This window comes from Watersipora subatra, chromosome 3 (assembly GCF_963576615.1).
Source record: "Watersipora subatra chromosome 3, tzWatSuba1.1, whole genome shotgun sequence".
Classification (NCBI taxonomy): domain Eukaryota; kingdom Metazoa; phylum Bryozoa; class Gymnolaemata; order Cheilostomatida; family Watersiporidae; genus Watersipora; species Watersipora subatra.
In genome coordinates, this window is record NC_088710.1 from 66,363,173 (window position 1) to 66,388,411 (window position 25,239).

At 36.4% G+C, this 25,239-nt stretch overlaps 3 protein-coding genes across 4 annotated transcripts in view; 1 reads left to right on the plus strand and 2 right to left on the minus strand.

Annotated features, from left to right (window-relative positions):
• The first annotated feature begins 757 nt into the window (after positions 1-757).
• LOC137391463 (uncharacterized) lies at positions 758-9,358 on the plus strand. Of its 2 annotated transcripts, none has more exons than XM_068077944.1 (8): positions 758-880; positions 1,306-2,044; positions 2,322-2,436; positions 6,087-6,277; positions 6,385-6,462; positions 7,417-7,629; positions 8,402-8,640; positions 8,865-9,358. In XM_068077944.1, exons 2-8 carry the CDS (start codon positions 1,324-1,326, stop codon positions 9,024-9,026), a joined length of 1,719 nt encoding a protein of 572 aa, XP_067934045.1. In that variant the 5' UTR covers positions 758-880; positions 1,306-1,323; the 3' UTR covers positions 9,027-9,358. The 2 variants fall into 2 exon arrangements, with proteins under 2 accessions (XP_067934045.1, XP_067934046.1); XM_068077945.1 differs by lacking the exon at positions 758-880 and having other exon boundaries at positions 1,311-1,437; positions 1,559-2,044.
• Positions 9,359-9,424: 66 nt separating this feature from the next.
• On the minus strand, positions 9,425-23,214 carry LOC137390898 (MAM and LDL-receptor class A domain-containing protein 1-like). Its single transcript, XM_068077214.1, has 18 exons — positions 23,067-23,214; positions 22,753-22,941; positions 20,495-20,600; positions 20,187-20,362; positions 19,863-20,047; positions 19,508-19,667; positions 19,166-19,372; positions 16,631-16,777; positions 15,260-15,735; positions 14,924-15,133; positions 14,632-14,800; positions 13,211-13,399; positions 12,915-13,097; positions 12,584-12,751; positions 12,247-12,393; positions 11,753-12,010; positions 10,815-10,970; positions 9,425-9,988 (listed from the first exon to the last, which is right to left on the minus strand). The coding sequence occupies exons 1-18, from the start codon at positions 23,212-23,214 to the stop codon at positions 9,468-9,470; spliced, it is 3,795 nt and encodes a 1,264-aa protein (XP_067933315.1). The 3' UTR covers positions 9,425-9,467.
• A 132-nt stretch (positions 23,215-23,346) lies between these two features.
• Positions 23,347-25,239, minus strand: part of LOC137390900 (MAM and LDL-receptor class A domain-containing protein 2-like) — a 150,108-nt gene continuing 148,215 nt past the window's right edge. The window contains exons 201-205 of the mRNA XM_068077215.1: positions 24,984-25,173; positions 24,439-24,675; positions 24,083-24,239; positions 23,815-23,975; positions 23,347-23,525 (exon numbers count right to left, since the gene is read on the minus strand). Coding sequence (XP_067933316.1) covers positions 23,347-23,525; positions 23,815-23,975; positions 24,083-24,239; positions 24,439-24,675; positions 24,984-25,173 — 924 coding nt within the window. The remainder of the gene's footprint in view (positions 23,526-23,814; positions 23,976-24,082; positions 24,240-24,438; positions 24,676-24,983; positions 25,174-25,239) is intronic.

Genomic DNA, 25,239 nt, shown 5'->3' on the forward strand with positions numbered 1-25,239 from the left:
TCACCTTTAAACTGTGGTTGATACCCTATAAAGGAAGTCTGACTTCTCACTTTACCATAGAAGACAATTGGTCTCACCCGATTCTGACACCCCATTGCTTTTATTGCCATGTTTCGAACACATGATGTGTGATGATAATTGCCTCTAAGGCTGTCGTGTGTATGGTTGGCTAACGAGAGGACAATTTTTATTTTTATCCTGTCTGCTAATATTTAGGCCACCACCTACAAGCAAATACTCAACACAGACTGTAAGCTTGGATGTGGTAAGTACGCATGCATACATAGCTTATGAACATAGTTACGTAATACTGAAGTTTTTGCCTGTTGAAATACGATTCAATGTTTTATTTATTTTTGTATTATCAAAATACTGTCCACAGTCTTCTGTATGTACAGGATAACAATTTTTGAAGGTAAATATCAAGCTGTAGCAACATATTATTATAGCCCCAACCTGAAATGTTCGTAGCACTATGAAGTCGGACAGGTTTCATAGTTGATGACTAAGCTATACATCGCAGGCGAGACCGATAAATTGATGTTTGCTAGCTTTTGTTTTCAGAAAACAATACAAGAAATCATTTGTCGAGTGGACGTTTTAGATTGTTCAAACTAGCTTCAATGACTGTGAGAGTACTTAGGCTATGCTTGGGAGAATTAAGCTATATTTATTCTTATATTTGAGCCAATAAAAGAAAGCTGTGAGCCTTTGAAAGAGACGTCATGCTCTGCTAAGCAGATTTGTCAGGTTTAGAGTGATTACTAGCAACTGCCAACTAGCTAGTACCAATGTGTGGGCTCGGGAGGATGAAGGGATGTGTTGGCAGTTTCTATAGAACCAGAATCTAGAATTTGGCTACTTGCGGTACACTCATCAGGTTGGTTAACTTATTAAGACATACTAAGCCATGGTAAGTGGCTAATATATAAAAGAGATTGTCCATTTTTTTAGAAGAAACTCACAAAATCACACTTTAAACACTTATGACCAGTTGAAAATATTTTAATCATCTCACTAATTTCGGTATTTTAATCAAGGATTGTTGTCAATCATCTAAAACTTGTTAGAGTATGCCATTGTCAGGCTAGAGATGCTTCTAGAATAGGTTGCTGACTCGTAGAACTTCGCTGATTAAGTAGTGTTGGTGTAATTTTGGCACATCATCCATTTCTGTCAAGTACTAAAATCACAGGGATACGTCAACACACAACATGTCAACATGCGGGTCAACAACCTGTTGATGTCTCTCTCTCCCTGTATCATTGCAAAACTATCCTTACTTTTAAAAATACTCTCTTTTAGCTCTCAAGACAGGTACTGATGGCTTTTCGGTCACGGAGAAGCGTTGCTGCAGCAATTGTATGTTGCTGCATTTTGCTTCTGCTGTATCTAAAATTCCACTCTTCTCCCAATAAAGACCAACAACCTCAAGCCGTAAGCACCCATGGCTCCCCTTTCGGTCAGGGTTATCTCTCTCATTCCCATGAATCACAACATTTCTTCGAGAGAAATGTCCCTCATTACGCTCCTTCTGAGGTCTTGCTTCCTTTTACAGAGACCGCACCAGACACCATTCACACAATTTTATGTGGTAGAAAATGGTTTGAGTTTAAACACTTCTTATCAGCGCTCAGCATAATGAAAATCCAACAACCAAATAAGCTTATTATATACTATTGGAAAAACCAGCCAATACTGAGAGACAACAATGACTATAATCTTTGGTACGCACAACTTTCCTCGGAGTATTACAACATAGTGACAAAATCACTAGGGGAAGAGGCTCCGGACTGTTCCGACGATGACACAATGACGAAGCACGTTACGGATGTGCTGGCTAATGGTGGCATCTATGTAAATGACACCATCATACTTTTGAAGCACCTCCATGGCCTGCGCTCTAAATCCCTCACTGCAGCTGTAGATGACATCACGAAGCCTGTGGTATACACTAACCTGGCTTTTCTCATTGCCAAGAAGGGAGAGGCAACTCTTGAAAACCTGAAGAAATTGCGCAGTAACATTACATGCGCCTCCAGTGGTAAATATGCTTCACAAATTATCAATACTTTTCTACTTTACGATCATGTAAATTATGCAGAAAATAATTGCCTGCATCCTGTGTCTCTGGGCTGGACAATGTAGTGTGCAGCATGTATTTAAGCCATAAAAGCATGGTGTGGTACATATCTGAGCTATTGATCTAATATTGTTATGCAAGTCTGAAAAATTAGAGCAAGGTGGAATGACTAGCTTTGCATGACCTTTATCTGACCTCTGCTGAGCTGACCGATTATCCTTTTATGATATCTACGCAGATGCATTGGAGAAGCTAACTCATATACCTAACGGACTGCAATGTGTTCATCTCCTAAAAAATATTATTCCTGCACAGGTTATGGAAACCAAAGATGCTCTGAGTCAAGTGACAAGGTATTCGCTTTCTGATCAGCTTACACACTAAACACAGCGTTTCAATGCTAACTTTCTAGTTCTAGTGAATGTGTTTGTGGCAGCGGAGTTGGCAGCAGAGTTCTATATCAGAGTTGGCAGCAGTTGCAATACAAATATAAACCAACTGCAAAAAGTTACATAAATAACGAATTTACTTTGTCATTTTATTTAGAATTTTCAAGCTGGTAAGATATGCTCTTTTAATGCTAATTCATATTACTATTTTTATTGTCTTTTACTTGTAAATGTTCATATTTTAAAGTTCTGATGACCGGCCTTTTATTAAAATTTAATAACTTGTTGATGAAGTTGAACTGAGGACCCGAGTGTAATGAACTGTAAGTAACAAGCAAAGAAATTATATCTAATCAAATTAACATTATAAACATTGTAAGTAAAATAAAATAAAAAAGAGTTTTAAGTTTAGCTTGATGGCAATTATAATTTAATATAATGAAACTAAAATGAAGCCAAAACCTTTAAGTTGGAAACCTGATGTTCATATCTGAGTTCATCAGCTCAAGTTAAATAAATGGATATGGGCAAAAATATAAAATAAATGATGTAAAACCTTTAGGATTTGTGGGCTCTTGCTATGAGCTAAAGCCATGTATAATGTTTTTATACAATCTGTGCAATACAGCTGTACTATTTTCAAATACAATACACACCCAATGTATTTCAAGTTTAAACTGACCAATATGTGAAAGACATGCATAATTTTACACACATTTTCTTAGCAACTCTCCTATATATATCTATATATATATTTCTCAAAGTATGTGTGTCCCTCCAGTTATAGCTATTATTAGAATAGCTGTAGCTGGACAACGCTGACGCAACAACATGGCGTACCGACATTAGAAGCCTAGCGCTTTTTAACTAGCTTACTGGAACTTTCCATTAGCGATGTGCCAGGCTTATAGCAAGTGGCCGGCAACTCTCATTACTTTTCATTGTTTATAAGTTGATATTTAATATCCGGGCAACGCTGGGAGGCACAGCTAGAATATATACATGTAAGGAAAAGTTACCAATTACAATGGTTTTTGAAGATATATAAAAGTTATAGGCTTGGCGTCTATCGAAATATTAGTGTTAACATAGGATGACTCTTAATAAACAGAAATCTTTTAACAATGTTTAGTTGAAGACATTCCGCTAAATAATAAAGTTTTCATCATTAATCGGTAATCAGGCTTTTTTGACTAGTACAAATAACAGATGGAGTTTTTTAAAGTTATTGAAATGGGATTTAATTGACTAACTTTGCATTTAGATTAATTTCCTTTACTCACAATACCTTCTGATGCATAGCGGTCGTTGTCTCAGCATGGCTCAGCTGCAATGTTAAACCACATGGAGGTTATTCTAGCAACTCTCCAAATTCTAGTCCATGTCAGTCTTTTTATAACTCACCTCCTCACTTCATCCAGCCTTAGCTTTATCATTCCCTAATTTTTCATATCATCCACAATATTATAAACCAGGGTCTTTTGTTTCTGACTGGTATTGCTGCTGGCATAAAAGAAGAAGACTCGATGCTCGACTTTCATGCAATCCAAATTTCATGCTGAATAGTTCTATACTTCCCACTGCCGTAACTGGCCAACATACTAGTCTCTCTGCACACCTCTATGCACTAATATATCTACTTCATGTCTACTTCATGTCTGGTCTTACTGATGCTTTCACCCAATATCTTATGAGTTTTGACACCACTTTATACGCCTTCTAATAGTGCAAAACGCACTGTATGTTCCCTTTCGCCTTTTCACAAGATTACATAATACAAAGAGAAGATTTGCTGCCTCTTTACAATGTACAAAATCTGACTGCTACAAGCTCATTCTTACACCTCTATGGATTGCCTCAAAAGTTTTTGTCTATGGTATTTTTGTAAAGAATCGGGGACATTGATAGATACTTGATAGTATTAGGACAAGTACGTATGACAGCAATATATAACACATCTCGCTAGCCAACTTCAAGATGATGAATGCCCTTCAGCTATCTTTATTTTCCTATTACATTATTTTGTAAATAAAAATCTGTATATAAGCGGTCTGTATACCGCTGACATATTTTGCAATAATGATTATCAATCAATAATTGAATCCTGAACATGTAGTTCAATCGCTGCCTATACCAGCGCAAGACTTGTGTTTGTCATTAGCACCATTCCTATCTTCGTTTGCCTGGAAGCGTAGATGGTTTTATTTTGTTTCTCGAATTGGTTCTTTTCTTTTTGCTTTTCTTAATTACCCACGTACTTGAGCTGGTTCCGAGTTCTCAGCCGCACTTCATGTAGCCTCTGTCAGACAGCTAATGTTCTGTCTTTAGTTACATTTACTGACTGTACATCTCTACCTCATCGCTATTTCAGAATGCCTTCTTGCATTTCTTCACAAGCCAAAGCTCTCTCATATCCACTCCAATAGTTCTACTGTAGCCCTAGTCTTTTTAAGGGTTTCCTATCGTATTATATGTTCTTCTCTTCCTATTCTTTCTTCTTTCTTGACAATCTATTCTATCTAACATATACCTGTACTCTTTCATTCTACTATTACAGTTCTTTAATTGAAACACACTTTAGATTCTCCTAACATCATTTCTGTTACCCTAATGCTCAAATAAGGCATTATACTAGCATTTCCTGATTCGTTTTATCACTGAGCCCCTGATAAGGTGTATCTCGTACTCTCTTGTTATGAATGAAACAAAAAAGCTTAAAACATAATGAAAAATGGGCATATTCAGAATATATGAAAACCAATATATTATTGGAAGGTCATTGTCCCGACAATTAGAAAGCTATGAACGATGTGTGAAATGATGCCTCAGAACAAAAGCTGTTATTAATGTTTAATTTGTGATCGTTTTTTGTTGAAAAACGCAGTACTGTATATACAAAGCGTTATGATTTTTCGACTATTTGGACTTGCTGATAGGTTGTGACTAGGGATAAAAATTCTTAACTCAGATTTTTTTAGCGGTGACAAAGTTTTTCTCTGTAATCATGATTGATTTTTGCCCCTCCACGAACAACAGTTTGCACTCCTTAGAAATGTGAGTGCTCCTAATCGAAAAGCCCTGCGTTATACTTATAGAAGGTCCTGTTATAATTTAACCATTACTTCTCCGAAATAGGACTTTTTCGCAGCAGCAAAGCAAGTGGCGTGATATTAATAACATTGTTACTACTAAACAGGCATGTTCACTCACTTTACATGTTTCTGTTAATCACAGATACTTGATAAACTAATGATATGCTTTAGAATCTCTCAAAACTTCTCTCAAGTTGATCAATTTTAAGAGTTTCAAAATATTTTAAGTGCACTCAATGCGCATACCTTAATATTGTTATTGGTATTTGTTGTTGATACAATTGAACACAATACAATACAATGCGTACACAATTCAGATTCGTTTAGTCAGAGACAAGCCAAGATTAACAGAAGCGCAGAATTTTGCAGTTGGGCCATAACAGATGTCGATAAACAAATTCGGACTGATGGAACATAGTAAAAAATTGACTCTCCAAATATCTATTTATCTTGTCACTCATATTCAGAGATCATCCCAAATTCCAGTTGTCGTTTTTCTTTGCACTATCATCTCTTTTTTAGACTGGTGCACTATGGTTCCACAGCTCCAAAAGTGCCACTTTGGTCTATGGAGAATCCAATAGAAAACATAGGTCACATGGTTCTCCTTGGTGGTTGGGAAATGAATCTCCTCACTTATCTCTCAATACGCAGCATGATCCACTGTGTCGGGGTTGATGCCATGTATATATACATAGACCAAGAGCCAAAAGGTTTGTTTGCTATAAAATTACACTCACTATTCACCATGTCATGCCTAAACACAGGCTACAAGCACAGGCTACAAGCACAGGCTACAATAGTAATCCTAATATTGTAGGTCAGTGGTATGAGAAGCTGAAAGCGGAGGAACCACTTGCCGTGTTTGTCTACCGTGAGTGGCCTTCAAGGGTGTTTGGTGAGTGATTATTGAATTTTCTTGACTTTCATATTCAGTTTCTTTGTTAAGTAGACTTATGAAACAATTGCAGAGGAATTTTCTCAAAAATATGCTAAAATAAATGGAGTGCCAACAGTGTTGAGTTGAATTGTTTTACTGCGCTACAGCAGCTGGGTCTAGCTGCTTTTAATTATCCTTATTTAATTTATTGGCTAACTGTTGCCCCTTTTTGTTTTATGCTATATGTATAGCATAATTTTAAAAACATTTGTTTGAAATGAAATGATTGCCAATAAAGTAATCTATATTGTCTTTCTGCTAAGTAAACCAAGTTTCTGAAAAACAGTTTATATACCTAGCTGCAGTTAAACATCAACTTATAATCACAACAAAATATGAATTTTTTCACATAAATGTACAACATAAATTTTAAGCAAATATTTGTCTCATATAAAGTAACTTTTAATATATGACACCCAAAACTTATTGTAACGCTACAATTTTTTTCAGTAAAATTGACAAAAATGATAGAAATGCAGAAAGCAAGTGTTAAAAAACATAAATGAAGGTAATTTAAATTATTTTATTGTAAGGGTAAGTTAGTTGTCTTTTGTATTATTCGCTTTATTACGGAACTTACGGTTTGCCAAACCTACAATCCTGTCGAGTCTTTAAAATATGGTATCAATAAAAACTATTTTTTACTGATTTTAATGTTATTTATTTCCCATATAATTTAAGATTTGTGCATTCAAAGTTTTGTGTAGTTTTCATTTTTGAGTTATGGACTGAATTAAACAAAATACAATGTAGTCTTATAAGAATTATTGTTTCAACATACGAATTTCAACAAATGGTGGTTTTGACATACGAATTGAATATCAGGGTGTATTAACTTTGTATGCTGAAGCTTGACTTTAGTAACTATACTACAACTTACTTATTAACAATCTTCTGTGTTTCTTATGAAAGGCCAGTCTATCAGTGATGGCTCCCATGCTAGTGACTTGCTGAGATTTGATCTTATGTACCGGTTTGGTGGGATCTACGTTGACTGGGATGCCATCATGCTCCGCCCACTCGGCCATCTAAGAGGCTACGGGTTTGTGACAAACTTTGATTGGCCAGACTGGCACCCTCCATACCCTGATGTCATCAACAATGGAGTCTCAGCTGGGAAAAAAGGTAGACTGTGTTTTACGTTTGCTTGTTGTTTCTTTGTGAAAAACTGGTTTGATTGATCGGTTAATACGAGAGAACCATGTAGGTAGACTGTAAAAACGTACTTGCCAAACCATCCTCTCAGTGATTGTGTAAAACGTCTGTAAGGATTTTTAACACCAATTTTTTGGGAATGAATCTTATAGACTGTATGCTAAATATTCTGAAGCCTGTCAGCTATAAGACTGACCTATTACTGCTATGTAATGCCCTTGACATCCTTTCATCTGTCTGTACTCTAGCTGATGATTGGGCAGACTTTGGCCAATATCTTGATCAGATGATATATTTTAAAAAAATTTATTTTCAGCCAACTAAAAATGTTTTGAAAAGTTGGCCGAACTGCAGTTTGTGTTCAATTTGCAGAAGATTCTTTGGATGAAGAAAAGCGCAGCTTTGTTTTCTTTCGCAGAATAAAATAGAGTGCGCTGATAACCAATAAGAATAAGAAAAGGATTTGCGTGTGCGATATTAATATATTAATATTAATATTAAGATATTAATTAGCATTGTAGGTTTGTCGATTTGCTCATTTGCAAATAAAATTGGCATTCACAAAAAATGGCAGAAAGCTACATAGTAACAGATTACTATGTAGATTGAGACTGCTTTCTTCCTGACGCAGTTTAGGTTGCTTTTCCCCTGTTGAGGACTATCTGTTTGTCAGCATTATTTATACAGTAACCACTTCAAGTTGGATAAACCCTAGGATTAAGGGTTGAGTGTATTTATTCAGGCTCTGAGTTTCTACGCAAGTCGTTGATGAAGTTTCGAGATTATGAGCCGAATGGTGACTGGTATTACATGGGGCTTATGATGCCGTACAAGCTCTATGAGCAGTATCCAGAGCTGGTGAAGATTGAACGCCGTCTGCAGGTCATTTGCTTCAACTTTAAATGTCACCCGGTATTTCTCCCAGGATACCACAATGAGAAGATCAACCATCTCAATGGAGCCAGTTTTAATTGGAAAGAGGTAAGAATGTTTTTTGAGGTTATTTTTTGATTGCCCTGATTCTCAAGCCAGCATTTAAAGCAGATATCAGTGAATATCTTACCTAAGGTTATTGTTGGGAGTTCATTTTCATTCTTACGAAAAGGTTCCACTTTTGAATTTTTCACCTCGAATGCTTTATTGAGCAGTGCATAAGGTCACATAGTCATACTGAACACTTTAGCATGAAACTTATGTTTTGTTAGGTTTATGCCTTTCACTGGACAAGGCCAAGCCCCCCGGAGTTGCTGAACATGACGAGCCTTCTAACTACCAAGTCTATGTTCGCCGATGTCGGGCGATACGTACTCAGTTGTAAACGAGAAGAGACATTACAAAAAATTAAAGAAGACACTTCATTGAGCTGATATTACTAAAGACCAAAGTAGATATTTAATCGGAGAATTATTTGGCAGCGACTTTCACTTTTTTAATTGGCAGCGGTTCTTATTTGTTTCTAATTGGCAGCGGGCATCAGGGTAGGTAAGGAGTGAGTAGAGACTACTTGTAGTTGCATCATCATCCTTGATATCTGGAAGTAGTCTCCAAATTTAATTGGCATTTGTACCTCCTTTATCAAAGATATTATTTACGGTAAACCGATAATCAGTAGTATATATATTCAGAGGCTAATAAACAAGAAGACAGGTATAGATGCATTGTTATTATTATTATTTTAAATATAGTATGATGCATTGTATTGCACTGCGTCTATCCAGTTTTTTAAAGTGTTAAGTAAGAAATGGAACGATTTTAACAGTTTAAAAGCTATGTTATTATTATGCAAGAAATATGGAAGGGGGAGTTCATTAAGCATCACTTGCATCGCCGTAGAGAGGATTATCCATTCCAATAGATGGCTGCAAGCCCACATCATTGAAAGGCTCACTGCCGGCCATGTCACCCATTTGCATGTCGTAAACAGGGTTGGCTAGGCCTTGGTTTAATTTGGCCTCTTCCTCTCGTCGCCGACGGAAAATAACAAAGTATAACACAACAATGATGACACCAACGAAAAGCACACTGCCGCACACAGCTAAGGCTATTGTCAATTTGTTGCTTTTGCCGCTGGTAGTGGCTTGAGTCGCTCCGACAACAGATGTGTAGCAGCGATACTGGCCAGCTAGATCACCAGAGCATGTGCAGTTGGAGCCACCATCGTACGCCGTGCACTGTCCGCCATTCCTGCAAAAGCCATCTGGGCATTTGCCGCACAAGTTGTTCTCATCGATATTCTCAGGACAATTCATGATGTTGTTGCAGATTTCATCTTTGGAAAGGCATTTCTTTAGTGAAGGACAGTAGAGTGAGCCCATGCTGCACATCATCTCTGCAAACAAAAAACCTTTCTCAATGCTACTCTACAAAAACTAGAATCTTCTGAACAAAACACAACAGCATGCAAATTTCCTCATTTATGAGAATGCTTAACAAATACACTATAGATGAAAAAGGCTTGTTAATGCTTCTAGAGTGCTCTTTATCTGGGGTCTTCTAGAACTAAATTACACTATGGAGTCACTTCTGCCTTTTTAATCTTCTGCTACAATGTTCCAGTAACCTCAAGACGACCTTCAGAGGTTACTCAACTGCATCATTCAATAATACTGAAAATTATTTATACAGTAGCTGTAACATAGATATTGGATGGCAATAGAGCAAACATTTATCCTTCACAAAACCTATATTCCCAAATGGCAATGTTTGCTGTTGGACATCTGCATTGAATTGAATGCAAAGAGTAAATTGTATTTCCAAGTTTTTCAACCTTTTACATTTAATATTCAAATTACTGTAATTACGGAAATGCTGCGTGAGACCCTATGGTGATTCACAAACAGCTTTTAAAAAGCTATAATGGAAGACAATGACTCAACATGGTTATTGCTCACATTTCTATCATCGCTGCCAATAATGTTTGATAACAATACAGCTAATTATCTTGAAAATAATGAATTTTAACATTGCATTTCAAATATTTAAAAACGATTAAATTAATACTAAAACATTGTGTCTTTGGAGTTGTGCGCGCACAGAGAATGCATTTGGAATATCCTAGATTGTATTAGAGCTTTTGGGCTGATCTTTCTGCACATATCTGCATGTACGTGTAGGAAGGAGAATTCACCAATAAAGAACTGCAAAGATGTACATACCACATCCAAATGAGTCGACATTGCCAGGGCAATCATCAGGCACCCCATCGCAGTAATAGATCTGATCTATGCATTTTTTGTTGCCGCAGTGGAACTGACCATCAGGACAGTACTGATTGCCTTGCGGGGGAATAGTGCTGTTAGTGTACGGGTTGGCTGCAACAACAAATTCATGCTTGAATTTCATCAAACGCATTAGTTTCTTTTTTGATGGAAATGTGCACCCGACTCTCCAGACTGATAAACTGACAGTTAACCCTTTCAAGACTCGACCTGAGATAATCCGAGGAGTTGTTTTCCTAACTGAGCCAACACTTCAGTAAACTCGTCTTTGTAGTTTCGCTTTGTTTGGTCTGCGTTGTTAGTACGGGCCCAAAGTTTTAAATCAATTGAACAATTAGTTATTAATAAATTGGCCGAAATACCGAGGGCACTTCTAACCAACTGAGAAATGAAAAATGGCCGCCATCAGAACATTGGCTTCTAATAACATACTGGTTGAAATTCTTAGTAAATAGGATCAAAAATAGACCAAACTTAAAACCTTCTCCTCAGCAACAAGAGCTTTAGAGTAAAACTATTTGTTGTTCTATTCATAAAAATATACACACTCTATTAGACTTCAGTTACCTCTAAAACATCACATCTATGAAAAAGTGTGAAATAAAACTATTTACTCTATTTTATTTCTGTTTTTTCATCGAGTTCTTTAAGCTTAGAGCTTCATAATGACATTCAGTTCATATGGAATTGTGCTTTCCTGAGTACATACATAGTCGATGGTTGCTAATATGGTCTAGAATCAGGTGACTTGCTTGTGTACACAAAGCTAGGACTCAAAGGATTTATAAGATAAATTCATGATAGAATAAACCGTGACTTTGGAAACCGTGGAGTGAGGATTTTGTGCCTCTGAATAAAGATACGTCTCTACTCACCGACAGTGGTGGTGGGTGCTAGTGCATGTCCAGAACATCTATATTGCCCAGAATTTTCGTTGCTACAAGAGCAAACAGGGCCGGTCTCATGGCTTGTGCACTGGCCATTGTTGGCACAAAAGGCGTCAGGGCACTTGCTACACAAGGATGACTCATCCACAGCATCGGGACAGTCTTGCTGACCATCACATATTTTCTCTTTAGCTATGCATGTTCGTAAAGTGGGGCAGTATAGCGCGCCTCCAGTGCACATCACAGCTGCAATATAACAAAATGAAGATTTCTTATGTGGATAGCAAATCGCGCATGCTTTACAAAGGTTAGATAGATTTTTATCCAATTATTGCAGCAGCTGGCTAAATATCTAGTAATACTAGTCAGTTTCTACCAAACATTCATTATGTTAGCACCAGGTGGTTCACTTTTACCAATATTATCGACTCTTACTAGAGCATCTCCAAGTGAAAAGCAAACAAACCAAAATATCAACGTACCACATCCATAAGAATCCACATTTTCGGGGCAGTCGTTAGCCACCCCATCGCAGTAGTAGATCTGGTCTATGCACTTGTTGTTGCCACAGTGGAACTGACCTACAGGGCAGGTCTGGTCGGGGATCGTGAGATTCCTGAATGGATTATCTGTAACAAGTTGTTATAAAAACCATAAAAGCAGAGAAAAGAGAGATATTTTCTAACAGCCTCAGCTCCTATCATCTCATAGTCGAAGGGCCAAGAGAATGCTGGAACAAGATTGAACCTCTTGTCAAGTATGTTAATAGTAACCCTTGATGGCTGCGAGGTGGACTTTTTATAGAAAACAGTTAGCTACCTGTGGTATAGCTCGGGGTCTTAGTGTGGCAGTCCATTTCATCAGAGCCGTCAGCACAGTCTATCGAACCATCACACTTCCAACCGAGTGGTTGGCATTCATTATCCTTTGGACACTCATAATAGCCAGTTGGACATTTATTACTTGTTGATGGTGGCAAAGGAGCTCCTACAAGCAACAAACTAAACATTCAAAAATGGAAAATTTATAACAAAACAGAACCTTTTTTGTGTGAAATAATCTTAAGCCCCAAATTTCAATCAAATGTGAAAAATTATTACAAAAAATTGAGCATGGGCTCCAGCAAAATGTAATAATATTGTAGTTTTACCTCCTTTATAGCAGCCTGGAGTAAGACTAATATCATCAATGGCTACGATGCCGATATTGGCTCCTCGTTCAGCCTCAAAGACAAGATTAAACGGAGAGGCTGAGCCTACAGGCACATTCATGTATTGCCAACTGTCATAGGTCATGAAAGTAGTTCGACTCCACATCTCTTGCCTATAGCTGTCTGCAATTATATATATGACACCCATTACCAGTGTTTTCATCAGTACATACATATTCACCAGCCTAAGATATAAATTTCATACTTTTTATCATAGGAAAAGGTAAGGAGCTTACTCGATACACTCTGAGTGTAGAGGTAAAGTGACCCAGCCTTATCTCCTTGAGCCTGGTAGAAAAATCTTACAAAGCAAACGTCAAAGCCAGCAGGTAGCGATTGTGTCGTGGAGAGTCTGGCAATTGAGCTGACTGCGAGATTCGCTGGATTCAGATAGATAAATTTTCCACTCCCTGGCTGATCTCGATCTGAAAGAGCATACACTCTGTCTAACATAGAATACAATCCGATCTACATATACATATGTTTTTTTGTACATATTTTTTATATACATGCATATATATTAATTTTACACATATATTAATTTTTTATGAATATATTTATATATACATAAAAAATAATATATGAATATATATTTCTATATATTTTATACTTCTATATATTTATGTATAAATATATGTATTTATATATTTGTACTAGCTGTGCTAGCCAGCGTTGCCCAGGTAATAAAAAATCTTCGGTCAGAAAATCGATTTGTATTTAACATATAACAACATTTGCCATTCTAACTTTCAAACTACAAATCATGAGAAAAGTTTTTTTTGTGTAATTGAAATAAATTAAAAGAGAAAATAAAAACAACTGAAAAGGTTTTCAAACTTTGTCAAATAACTTTTAAACTCATATTCCCTCATATCATGAGAAAAATGTTTCGTGCAGGTCAAATAAATTAAAAAAAAATCAAACGACTATAAAAAGGTTTAGCTATAAATGTGAAATAATTAGCAAGTAATAGCTAAATTAAGTCGGTTTTGCTATGATTACAATAAAATGATTCGGTAATGATACAATTAATACAAACTGAGAAAACAAAGTAAAAATCCTGAATATGTAAAATTAATAATAACAATTCTTGCATAAAAGTGTGTGTGTATAAAAAAGGTTACTGTTTCACCAGAAGCTATCCATTAAAACTTTGCATATGACGATACAGAGACAATATAATTGTTCGCGCGAGAAGAATTGGCTTTGACTCTAGATATAGTAATCGAACCTTACGAAAAATATTTCTTAACAGGGGCATCGTAATGCGTGGCCGCATCGATAAAATAATCAGCATGCGCTATAGCCGAAATGACAGATCCACAGATATACTTTGAAAAAAAAAAAAATATATATAGATACGCAAAGCTCATCACTTTTGTGATTTGAGCACTCTGGTGTCAGAACATTGACTTTCTTAAAGTCTGTGAGACAACTTAGTTGTTTCATGGCAGGAAGTCAACTCCCATTTTGTAATGGGATTTGTGTCCCTTGCCTGCTCTGAGCTGCACTGATGAGGCTTCCATAGCTGAAACAGTACTGTCTGTAGCATGAGTAGATATTTATTTATATATAAATATTTATTTATATATAAATATTAATTTATATATACACACCGAGTGATAAGGGGCTGCCCACATACTATACAAGTACGTACCTTGAGCTATACGCATGCTGCTCATGACTTCAGCTTGTGTTGCTGCCGACCAATCTGCATCATCATCTTGTTGCTGCTGCCAGTTGCATGTACTCAACCCACCATTGAAGTTGCAGTCGAGAAGCCCAGCTGAACAACCCTGCTCGTCTGAACCGTCCAGACATGTTGTCTACAGTGAACGGAAAAGTTTTGGAAATGTGTGAGCTCTGAATGCATGGCCAAGTGACAGCAGCAGGTCAACGCTAACATAAGCGCAGTCACTCGGAGTTACTAGTTACTAGCTAGTACTCACCTTCCCATCACAGACATACTTCTTCTTTATGCACTGGGTCTTATCGAGGCAAGCGAATTGAGTTGAAGTGTCACACCTGACAATGGGATTCCTAGGCGCACAATCTACAAACTTGATGTCATCAATACCAATATCACCTGACCAGTGCCCACCATGGACGCCCTCAATGATCAGAGCAAAGTTGAGCTGTGATCCTATGTTTACAGTAGCCTGTAACAGAGAATAACATTTATTTTTAGAGCTTATTAATGCATGCATTGAACAGACAAATATAACCCATGTCATGACAGAAAGTGCACCCATGAAATGTATGACAGAAAGCGATAGAATGCACACCTGCTGCCACTTCTCGCCCTGATTCCCAGATCGACTCCAGAGTTTAAGAAGTTCTCCCTTTTCATTTTTAAGTAGAACGTTCAGACTTCCCACCCGCTGTCCGTACATCGAGTACCAAAAGGTTAGCTTACATTTGTCAGTGGATGAGACATACATGGCCGATTCAAGATGTACTGGCACATCCTTATCAACCGTCCTACTTGTTTCCAAGTAAAGGTAGGTGCCACTCGCATTTTTGTAAGTGTGGTCTGAGGGCGGTCCGGTGTTTTGTGTCTTAGTTGGCCCCTTGTTCACGTCCCACTGAACTGGGAGACCAAGAGAATTGCGCCAACCGCAGAGCCCAGACTCGAAGGTGCAGTCTGTGCCACAGTCCGTCTCATCAGAAAGATCGGAGCAGTCTTTAACAAAGTTACAGTGGAAAAGAGAGCTGATACAGTTGCCAGCTGAACATTGGAACTTTTCATTTCCACAGTTTCCTAAAAAGGAAACCAAAAGTATTAGGATTAGAGAGATTTATCAGAACATTATACATGTTTTGCTAACCGGAAAATCGAAATAGAATACCTTAATAGAATAGCTTAATGGTATTACAATGCCAGCTAATGTTATCTGTAATGTTTATGCATATACTATGATATATTTATATATCTGTTTTTTTGTAATTTGACTCTGTTGGTATTACACAGCGATTCATGTCTGCTGAAGAGATCCGACTACAAGTGCTTTTTTCTTAGGCTATTTGTAATCTTAGGCTATTTGTAATCTTAGGCTATTTGTAATCTTAGGCTATTTGTAATCTTAGGCTATTTGTAATCTTAGGCTATTTGTAATCTTAGGCTATTTGTAATCTTGCTTTTTTGCTGTATTGCTATTCATACCGTTCATTGCCGTTTTCATCAGTTGTGCACATTTTAATAGAGTTGTTGTTAATACATCAAACAATAAACAACTGCTCATGCTATTTAGATAAATAACAGTCTGGTGTTATTCTCATTAACATCCGTTGCAAGGTGGGACGATGAGATGACTCGGCAAAAATGAAAGGAATGCGAGTCTAAATCTACATGTACTTGAGAATTATATCTCTTCACAAAGCTAAACACTATTTTGCTATTTTTATCTGCGGAAGAGCGTAAAGATTATTAGCTGCTGTATGTACCGTAGCCTTTCTAGAGAGTGAGTCTTCTTCACTACTCGCTAGTAAAGCAACTTCAATGACTAAAAACCAAGATTCTTTGACGAGGCTTTTAAAGAAGTCATTCTTACAAAGACGATCGCTCGGAGAAGTATCCAAAGTCAGAATCATACCTGTGGGAGGCGAAATAGATCCTGTTGGATGACCAGGTAATGGAGAGAGAACCTTGGAGCAGCCTCGGCTAAGTGTGATGTCATCAATTGCTATATCTCCGAGGTGGCCATTGCCGACAACACCCTCTATGACAACTTCATAATTCTTAAGCCCGCTGTTATAGTTACGCAGGTTGTAGTGGTGCTTTTGCCAGAAGTCACCTTGAGCTCCTGTCAACAGACAGCAATTATTAACAGCTGTTACAAGCTTCTAGTATTACCAAAGCAGAGAACATCTATAAATATATGTAGTGAATAGCTAACGGATTGATGCAATATATTATGCATGATAATTCAGTAGCTGTCTTTCCTAAAGATTCATCGTATACTCCCATAGAAACAAGCTGCCTTTCCTAAAGATTCATTGTATACTCCCATAGAAACAAGCTGTCCTTACTGCTGTCCTCATTAGATGAGTCAGATAAACTGTATCATAAGAGCCATACTTTAACAGCTTCTGACATGTGCATATATTTTAATTTCTAGCTTGAGATGCCTTACTCAGTAGGTAAAAGAAATCAAAGGACCTTCCTAGGTGATAGCAAGGTGTCTGCAAGGGGCTTCCACTTGGGCTACCTAATAGCTACCTAATGAAATAAGTGCTTATAGTAACAGACTAAATACTTGTTAGCATCACCTTACGACTTACATGTACATGTATGTACATGTAAGTTCTCGACAGTAGATTCACCAAACCTAGAGCCGTTCTCTTGCAAATTATGATACAGTTTGTAAACCAGCAATTACATTATGAAATACTCCAGAAGTTTCCAAATGACCTTGGCATTACCTTGACAAGTCAGGTGTTAACTTTCTTTTACAATTCTTAAAATAAGTTTACTGAAACAATAATTCATCTCTAGATGTTTACGAGCAATAATAACAGCTTCAAGGGTTTCAAATTTGAAATTGGTTTAAAAACTGGACTTGCTTAAAATAAACAACATATAACTTATATAAATGGCTGTGAATAACACAGATAGATTTAACAATGTGCGAGTGAGTGAGCCCCACCTGTGATACAGAATACCATTGTGTTGAGGCATAAACCTAGTGATAAATACAGTAAACTTCTTGAAGAGCAAATTCATTTCATAACAAGGAAATACTATTTTAAAGTACATGTGGGACAATCTTACATAAAGTATAGTTATTGACCACTGGCTAAAATGGTCGCTCCACTACAGGCATGGATAATAAAAAAATAAAAAAATGTATAATAAAGGAATAAGATAATGTATAATAAAGGAATAAGATAATGTATAATAAAGGAATAAGATAATATATAATAAAGGAATAAGATAATGTATAATAAAGGAATAAGATAATGTATAATAAAGGAATAAGATAATGTATAATAAAGGAATAAGATAATGTAAAATAAAGGAATAAGATAATGTATAATAAAGGAACAAGATAATATATAATAAAGGAATAAGATAATGTATAATAAAGGAATAAGACAATGTATAATAAAGGAATAAGATAATGTATAATAAAGGAATAAGATAATGTATAATAAAGGAATAAGATAATGTATAATAAAGGAATAAGATAATGTATAATAAAGGAATAAGATAATATATAATAAAGGAATAAAATAATGTATAATAAAGGAATAAGATAATGTATAATAAAGGAATAAGATAATGTATAATAAAGGAATAAGATAATGTATAATAAAGGAATAAGATAATATATAATAAAGGAATAAGATAATGTATAATAAAGGAATAAGATAATATATAATAAAGGAATAAGATAATGTATAATAAAGGAATAAGATAATGTATAATAAAGGAATAAGATAATGTATAATAAAGGAATAAGATAATGTATAATAAAGGAATAAGATAATATATAATAAAGGAACAAGATAATGTATAATAAAGGAATAAGATAATGTGTAATAAAGGAATAAGATAATGTATAATAAAGGAACAAGATAATGTATAATAAAGGAATAAGATAATGTGTAATAAAGGAATAAGATAATGTATAATAAAGGAATAAAATAATGTATAATAAAGGAATAAGATAATGTATAATAAAGGAATAAGATAATGTATAATAAAGGAATAAGATAATGTATAATAAAGGAATAAGATAATGTATAATAAAGGAATAAGATAATGTATAATAAAGGAATAAGATAATATATAATAAAGGAACAAGATAATGTATAATAAAGGAATAAGATAATGTGTAATAAAGGAATAAGATAATGTATAATAAAGGAACAAGATAATGTATAATAAAGGAATAAGATAATGTATAATAAAGGAATAAGATAATGTATAATAAAGGAATAAGATAATGTATAATAAAGGAATAAGATAATGTATAATAACGGAATAACATAATGAGAGCTGTCAGTTTGGCTGTTAATAACTATTTCAGTTCATGAATGTTAATGAATAACGAGGCATTTGAATTGTCACACTGAACTCCTCTCATATATCAGGTATTGATTAAATACAAATCCAACTTTAGTAGCTCATAACTAACTACGGGTTCAATGTACAGAAATTGCTTTACAATCAGCTTAAAGATAGTTACCTTTAATGGTGTCCACAGTGTAAAAGTCTGAAGGAGTTATTCCATAAGCGTATCTGAGCTTAACAGAAAGACTACCCACGTGGGCACCTTTCATGTGTGACCAGAAACTCAGGGAGCACCTACTGGATCCATCAACGACAAATGAAGAAAGCAGAGCATTATCTCCTTCTTTCCTTGGATAGGATGCTTCAATGTACAAGTACTGACCTGCATGAAACCAAAAACAACATGCCAAGGTTATAGAGGTCAAAGTTATAAAGCTCTAGACCGACGTCTGATGTTCAACCTCTAGTTTGATAGGCCTAACATGAAAAAATAGAACAAACTGAAAAATATTCAAACCTTTCTCAGATCTATGGGTGTGGTCTGCAGAAGGACCAGTTCCCTGTGAGTCTGTGCTCTTTCTAGTCAGCTTCCAGTCAAACACATCATCCTCCTCTTGGTGCCAGCCATCACAGATCGTGAGCTCAAAGTCACACCAGCCAGGAATGTTTGAACAGGCCTGATAACAGCAGTGTAATCTTGTCTATGGTAGACGTATGCATTATTCATATTAACCCACAAAGTAAAGCGAGGAAGAGCATCGGCGTAGGAACTTTCACTTCTAGTAACTTGGATGTGTCTTATAATATACGAAATAAATATTAATATAGCATATACAATATGCATACAAATGGGTGAGGTTAAAAATGTTTACCCTTTCGTCACTGTTGTCCATGCAATCCTGCTGACTGTCGCACACCTGACTGCCATCGAGGCAGTAGTTATTAGAACATTTGAATTGCCCTGGTAGACAAGCTGTATTGCCAGTTGCGGGAACTGGTGGCGCACAATCGGTAAACTTCACGTCATCAACAGAGATGTCACCAATGTAATTGTAGCCTACAGACAAGAGAAAGTATCAGAGATGTCGCCAATCTAATTGTAGCCTACAGACAAGAGAAAGTGCAATATTTTTTCTAGAAATGTAACATTCTGTTAGCAAGGTGAAGGTTAACTGTTATTAATATTTCAGCTATACCTCTGTGCGCCTCAATGCTGAGTTTGATGTTATTTTGAATGCCGATGTAGACAACGATGTGTTGCCATGTATCTCCTTGTGGTCCACTGATAGACCACATTTGATCCTCAGTCGAATCGTATTCGTATTCCTTCATGATATGAAGAGAGCCCACGTTGCGACCATTCATATGGTACCTAAGAAAAGTTAAAACTGAAGAATTTAATGGTTGTCTAACAGCCCCTTTTCGATTAAGAGAAATCGCTCATAGGCATAGTTTTGGTAAGTTATCAGTGAATACTGCACAATAAACAAGTCTTTGTGCTCACCAGAACTCTAACGAACATCCTGGTCCAGTTTGTGTTATTTTTGGAGCTCGGATTTTAGCAACACTGTTTAACTTTCCATAGGAGCCATCAGCTGAGATATAATGGCCTAAAATCAACAATGGAAGAGGATAAAGCATCTCATCTGCACCGTTCGACGCTGCAATGATGATAGTTAATAGATAGTCTATCTGTCAATATAGACCGCTAGAGGCGGTGCTTTTATCAGCAGAGTGAAATATTATAAACTAATATTGTCCTATTGCGACTGCTTGCTTGCAAAGGAGCAAAATAATGAGAAAGGTTTGAAATAAATTCTGTGGAAATCTAAATGCCCTTATGACAATTTAACACTTATGACGGACCACCGGTCTTTTTCCGCAGTCTCATATACTACGTATATACCTGGTAAATGCTTTTATACAATTAAACGTTTATAAATCATTTGCAAAATTTAAAGCTTTTACATAAAGCTGTCGAAATTATTCCAGTCAGCTGATGGAAGGTCACATTAAACAATTAAACCAATAACTACGAATTGGCTACTCTTGCTTGTCGCAGCGTATCATTAGGCAGCATATCATTAGGCAGCTATGCCTTGAAACTGAGTGATACTGAAACTCTCTAAGCTGTTTCGACACAACCTCAAAATATTTCCAATCACGTATTTCAATGCTTATCACAGGTTCCAATAGGAAACCTTTTTTGAACAGCCTCGGGCTTCCATGTATTCCGAATATAATAATTATAATTTGATTAGTTAAGTGTTATTCGTTATAAGTTATAGAAAACGAAACCGAAAACAGATATGTGATAAAATTTTAACCGATGACAAAGTTGAAGTTTAGCAAAATACATACTAAAATTTAGCTTTAAGTATGTGTTTAGTAAGCTAAACTCATTTAAGTTAAATTCCACGTTTATGTTATACGTCTGTCTCAAAGGTGAGAATTCAGGTAGCACATTGTAATGTTACATTTTATTGCAGATTTTTATTTAACCACTAAATACACTAAAGTTACTGCAGGTAACTATAGTTATTAAGATTAATGTATTATTTTGTTACTAATTTTTAGTATGAAAAATTAGGTATATAAAACTTTGATGATTTTTACCAGGGGGTGTTTGCATTAGATATTTACTATGGGTTTCCATACTCGTCTATACGACATTTTCGCCTTACGATGTCAACACGATGGAACAAATTAAAATTGTATGGTTCCAGGTTCCACACATGTATTAATTAATATTAGCTTTTGTATTTGTTACTTTTTCTTCAATTTTTGTCAAAGCTAAGTTTCGTTCCCATTACATCCTATTGTTTTAAAATTTGTAATTTTCAAATATTTCGTTTCTATATCCAATGTGCCGCTACACTCATATGGACTGTTTCAGTAAATCTGTAAAAGCTTAATACTTTTCATGGGGGCAATTTTATTCTCTAGAATAGGAATTGCTTCTACGTTCTCTCTTCGTTCGGTTAGACAATGTATCAGACAGACCAAGACCGATATCTTATTTTTATGTTTGTACCAGAATAGAGAGGTACCAGTACCGTCCATCAAAACTTTGAATACAAGGAGCTTCTGCTGCTATAGTAACCTTTTCTATAGACACACTGCTATGTACTCATTGTTTATTTTTTCTATTAGTTTATTTGAACTGAACAAAAACACTTTTCTCATGATATGAAGTTTAAAAGTTAGAATGGTAAATGTTGTATAAAAAATCAGTTTTTTGCATGAAAACTTTTTTATTACACGGGCATTCATCTAGTTTTGTTACATAATTGTTATTAAATATGCCACATGGAGCGCTCGCTGACGGTCACATCTTAAAAGAATTTAATTGAAACTGGGCAGCCACATTGCTTTTACTTCTCAATGATTCTTTTCAGAAAAACTTTGTCTATTATTATTAAATACTATAAGAAACCTTTCTAATACTGATCAGAAAGTAAGAACACTCTTTCCAAACCAAAATTCTCTAGTTCCTAAATAATTCATATCTTTGTTGAAATAATAGCATAAAATATGATGGCGCTATAGTAACATTTCTAGAGATTTCACTAAACAGGAAGCTGCTTAGCTGTATTACATATTAATGCACTTATGTTAAATAAAAGTAAGTTTTCTGCGCAGACTTTTTTACTACCCAGGCAACGCCGGGCATTCAGCTAGTAGATGTACATAGATGTTGTGATCATGAGCAGGCAACTACAGTATTGCTAAATCAAGCTATAACAGTGCATGTAGCCAGACCTGACGCAGTGCCAAGGGAATGGTCTATCTTGGGTCGGAAATCATTATCGGTTATGTCCCTGCCCTGAACTTTTTCCCAGCTGTATAGATTTTGTGTTGGATCTCTTCTGTAGCGCTTCGATGAGCTAGCAGGAGTTACGATCTCCCAGTTGCATAAACCGGAGTCTTCAAAGTCGCATTTGTCAGCAACTATTGTAGAAATTATGAAAACCATAGAAATAACTCGTGAAGCTTCGTTCATTAAGATGTAACAGGAAGTAAAAGTCATGCAGAAAAGTACCATGATACTCATTGGAATAAATGACAAAACTTACCACAAGCCAGTTCAGGTGCGTAACCCGGGCAGTCAACCTTGAAGTCACACACCTCTTCATTACCCAAGCAGGTATTCTTGCTATCGCAGCGGAATTGGTAGGGATAACAAAGACCACTGGGGGTAGTCTTTTGAACCGGGTTCGTCATCTGTGTGGAACTTAATTGTGCTGGGAGAGTGAAACGGCTACAAGCAACCAGTACATATGCGAGAGAACTGCTGTCTGAGACGATATTACATGTAAAAAAGATAAATGCTCTACAAGCTAACAGCAAACCGACTTACGAGTCAAAGAAGATGCAGCCTGGTGTAAAGGAAATGTCGTCAATGGCGATATCACCAGCCGCGCCTTCTCTTATAGTCGCTTCTATGATAATTTTATACGGTTGAGGAACATCAAGGCTGATTTCCATTTTCTGCCACATGGCCCCATACTGGCCAGTCAAGGAGGAGAGAATGTCTGTTGGAATATATTTACTGTATAAGTACTTATGACGGATGCAGTAACTTTCTCTTATCTTTGAAAATGGCATTAAAGTTCAGTTGTGACTTACCCTGGTGTGAAGGGGGCGTATTCGCATGTTATGACTTACCCTGGTGTGAAGGGGGCGTATTCGCATGTTATGACTTACCCTGGCGTGAAGGGGGCGTATTCGCATGTTATGACTTACCCTGGTGTGAAGGGGGCGTATTCGCATGTTAGGACTTACCCTGGTGTGAAGGGGGCGTATTCGCATGTTATGACTTACCCTGGTGTGAAGGGGGCGTATTCGCATAAATCTTTTTATAAACGGTCAAGGTCTCAACGTCGTTACCATACATGAAGTACCAGAGTCTCATTTTACAATTTCTAGACACGCTGCCATCTAGCACAATGTTGGTAATAAGCCAAGCCTTGCTTCCAGGGAATCTAAAAATCAAATAATCTAGTAAGAAAATATGTTTGGCTAAGCGTGAATACACAGGCTCGGTGAGAAGACAAATCCAAGATTGAACTAACTACTCCTAAATCTTCACCTTGCAGTACTGGGAATACGTGAGGCATCGATATATGCATAACTGCCTCCTGCAGAGCCCAATGTGTGGTCTCTATTTGGTCCAGTTTGTTCGATGGATTTCATAGAACTAGTTTTAGTGAATATCCAGTCAAAGTTGTCATCCTTTCGATTCACTCCTGTCGAGAAAAGAAGTTGCTTACATACAAACCTTCAAATAGCAATTGGGACTACTTGAGCAGAGCCTCAAGAGGGCCTCAATAGCATTGAACGAGCAGTCAAATCTAGAGTATGATTCTATGAATGAACCAGTGAATGCATATGCAAGTAGTTAATTGTGTACATAATATAAGCTGCCTTTCATTCTCGGGCTATTACCTTGAAGAAGGAAAGCGCTTGTAGCAGGGCTTTCGAAATCAAACATCTTATATACAGAGCAGGTACTGGCACGCTCATCTGAGTTGTCACCGCAATCATTGGACATGTCACACAACATATTGAGAGAAATGCAAGCTTTTGATGAGGTGCACCAGAAATTTTGAGATGTATCACAAGTAGTCATCGAGATTGGTTGGGCACAGCCTACGTATGCGATGTTGTCTAGAGCAATTCCACCTACAATATAAAAAACATAAATATGATATATGTTTGTATATGTGAGCTTTTTTATTTAACGATACATTAATTTTCAAAATAATGAAAATCGATATTGCAAGAATTCAGTATAAAAAAACTAAATTGTTGGATACCCCTCACTCAATGGTTGGATACCCCTCACTCAATGGTTAGATATCCCTCACTCAATGGTTGGATACCTCTCACTCAATGGTTGGATACCCTCACACAAACATAAACATACTCTCACTTAATGGATGGGTACATCTTCATTTAATAGTTAGTTTAATAGTTGAATACACCCTCACCGGCTCCATCAGCACGGGCAGCGAACACAACTCGGAATGGCTTGTTTCTCACATCAAGCCCAACAGTCGCGTTGAACCATCCCGTCTGCTGTGCAGAAGCCGAATGCATCCACATCTTTACTGAAAGGCCACTATCTGGCTCAACAAGCGTGATGCTGAGACTTCCAGCTGTGCCCATATAATAGTCAAACTAAAAGAAGAATTTATCCCCATTCAATTACATTCTGAGCAGCATTTCATTTGACAAAAAAGAGGG

Excerpts from the sequence above, each read along its gene's own strand:
- LOC137390898 (XM_068077214.1), bottom strand. The coding sequence starts at position 23,214 with ATGACGAACCCGGTTCAAAAGACTACCCCCAGTGGTCTTTGTTATCCC. Across the intron at positions 19,668-19,862 it reads TGGACAACAGTGACGAAAGG|GCCTGTTCAAACATTCCTGG; the intron begins GTAAACATTTTT and ends TGCTGTTATCAG. Across the intron at positions 19,373-19,507 it reads CACCCATAGATCTGAGAAAG|GTCAGTACTTGTACATTGAA; the intron begins GTTTGAATATTT and ends GGTTTCATGCAG.
- LOC137391463 (XM_068077944.1), top strand. The coding sequence starts at position 1,324 with ATGGCTTTTCGGTCACGGAGAAGCGTTGCTGCAGCAATTGTATGTTGC. Across the intron at positions 2,045-2,321 it reads CATTACATGCGCCTCCAGTG|ATGCATTGGAGAAGCTAACT; the intron begins GTAAATATGCTT and ends ATATCTACGCAG. Across the intron at positions 2,437-6,086 it reads GCTCTGAGTCAAGTGACAAG|ACTGGTGCACTATGGTTCCA; the intron begins GTATTCGCTTTC and ends TCTCTTTTTTAG.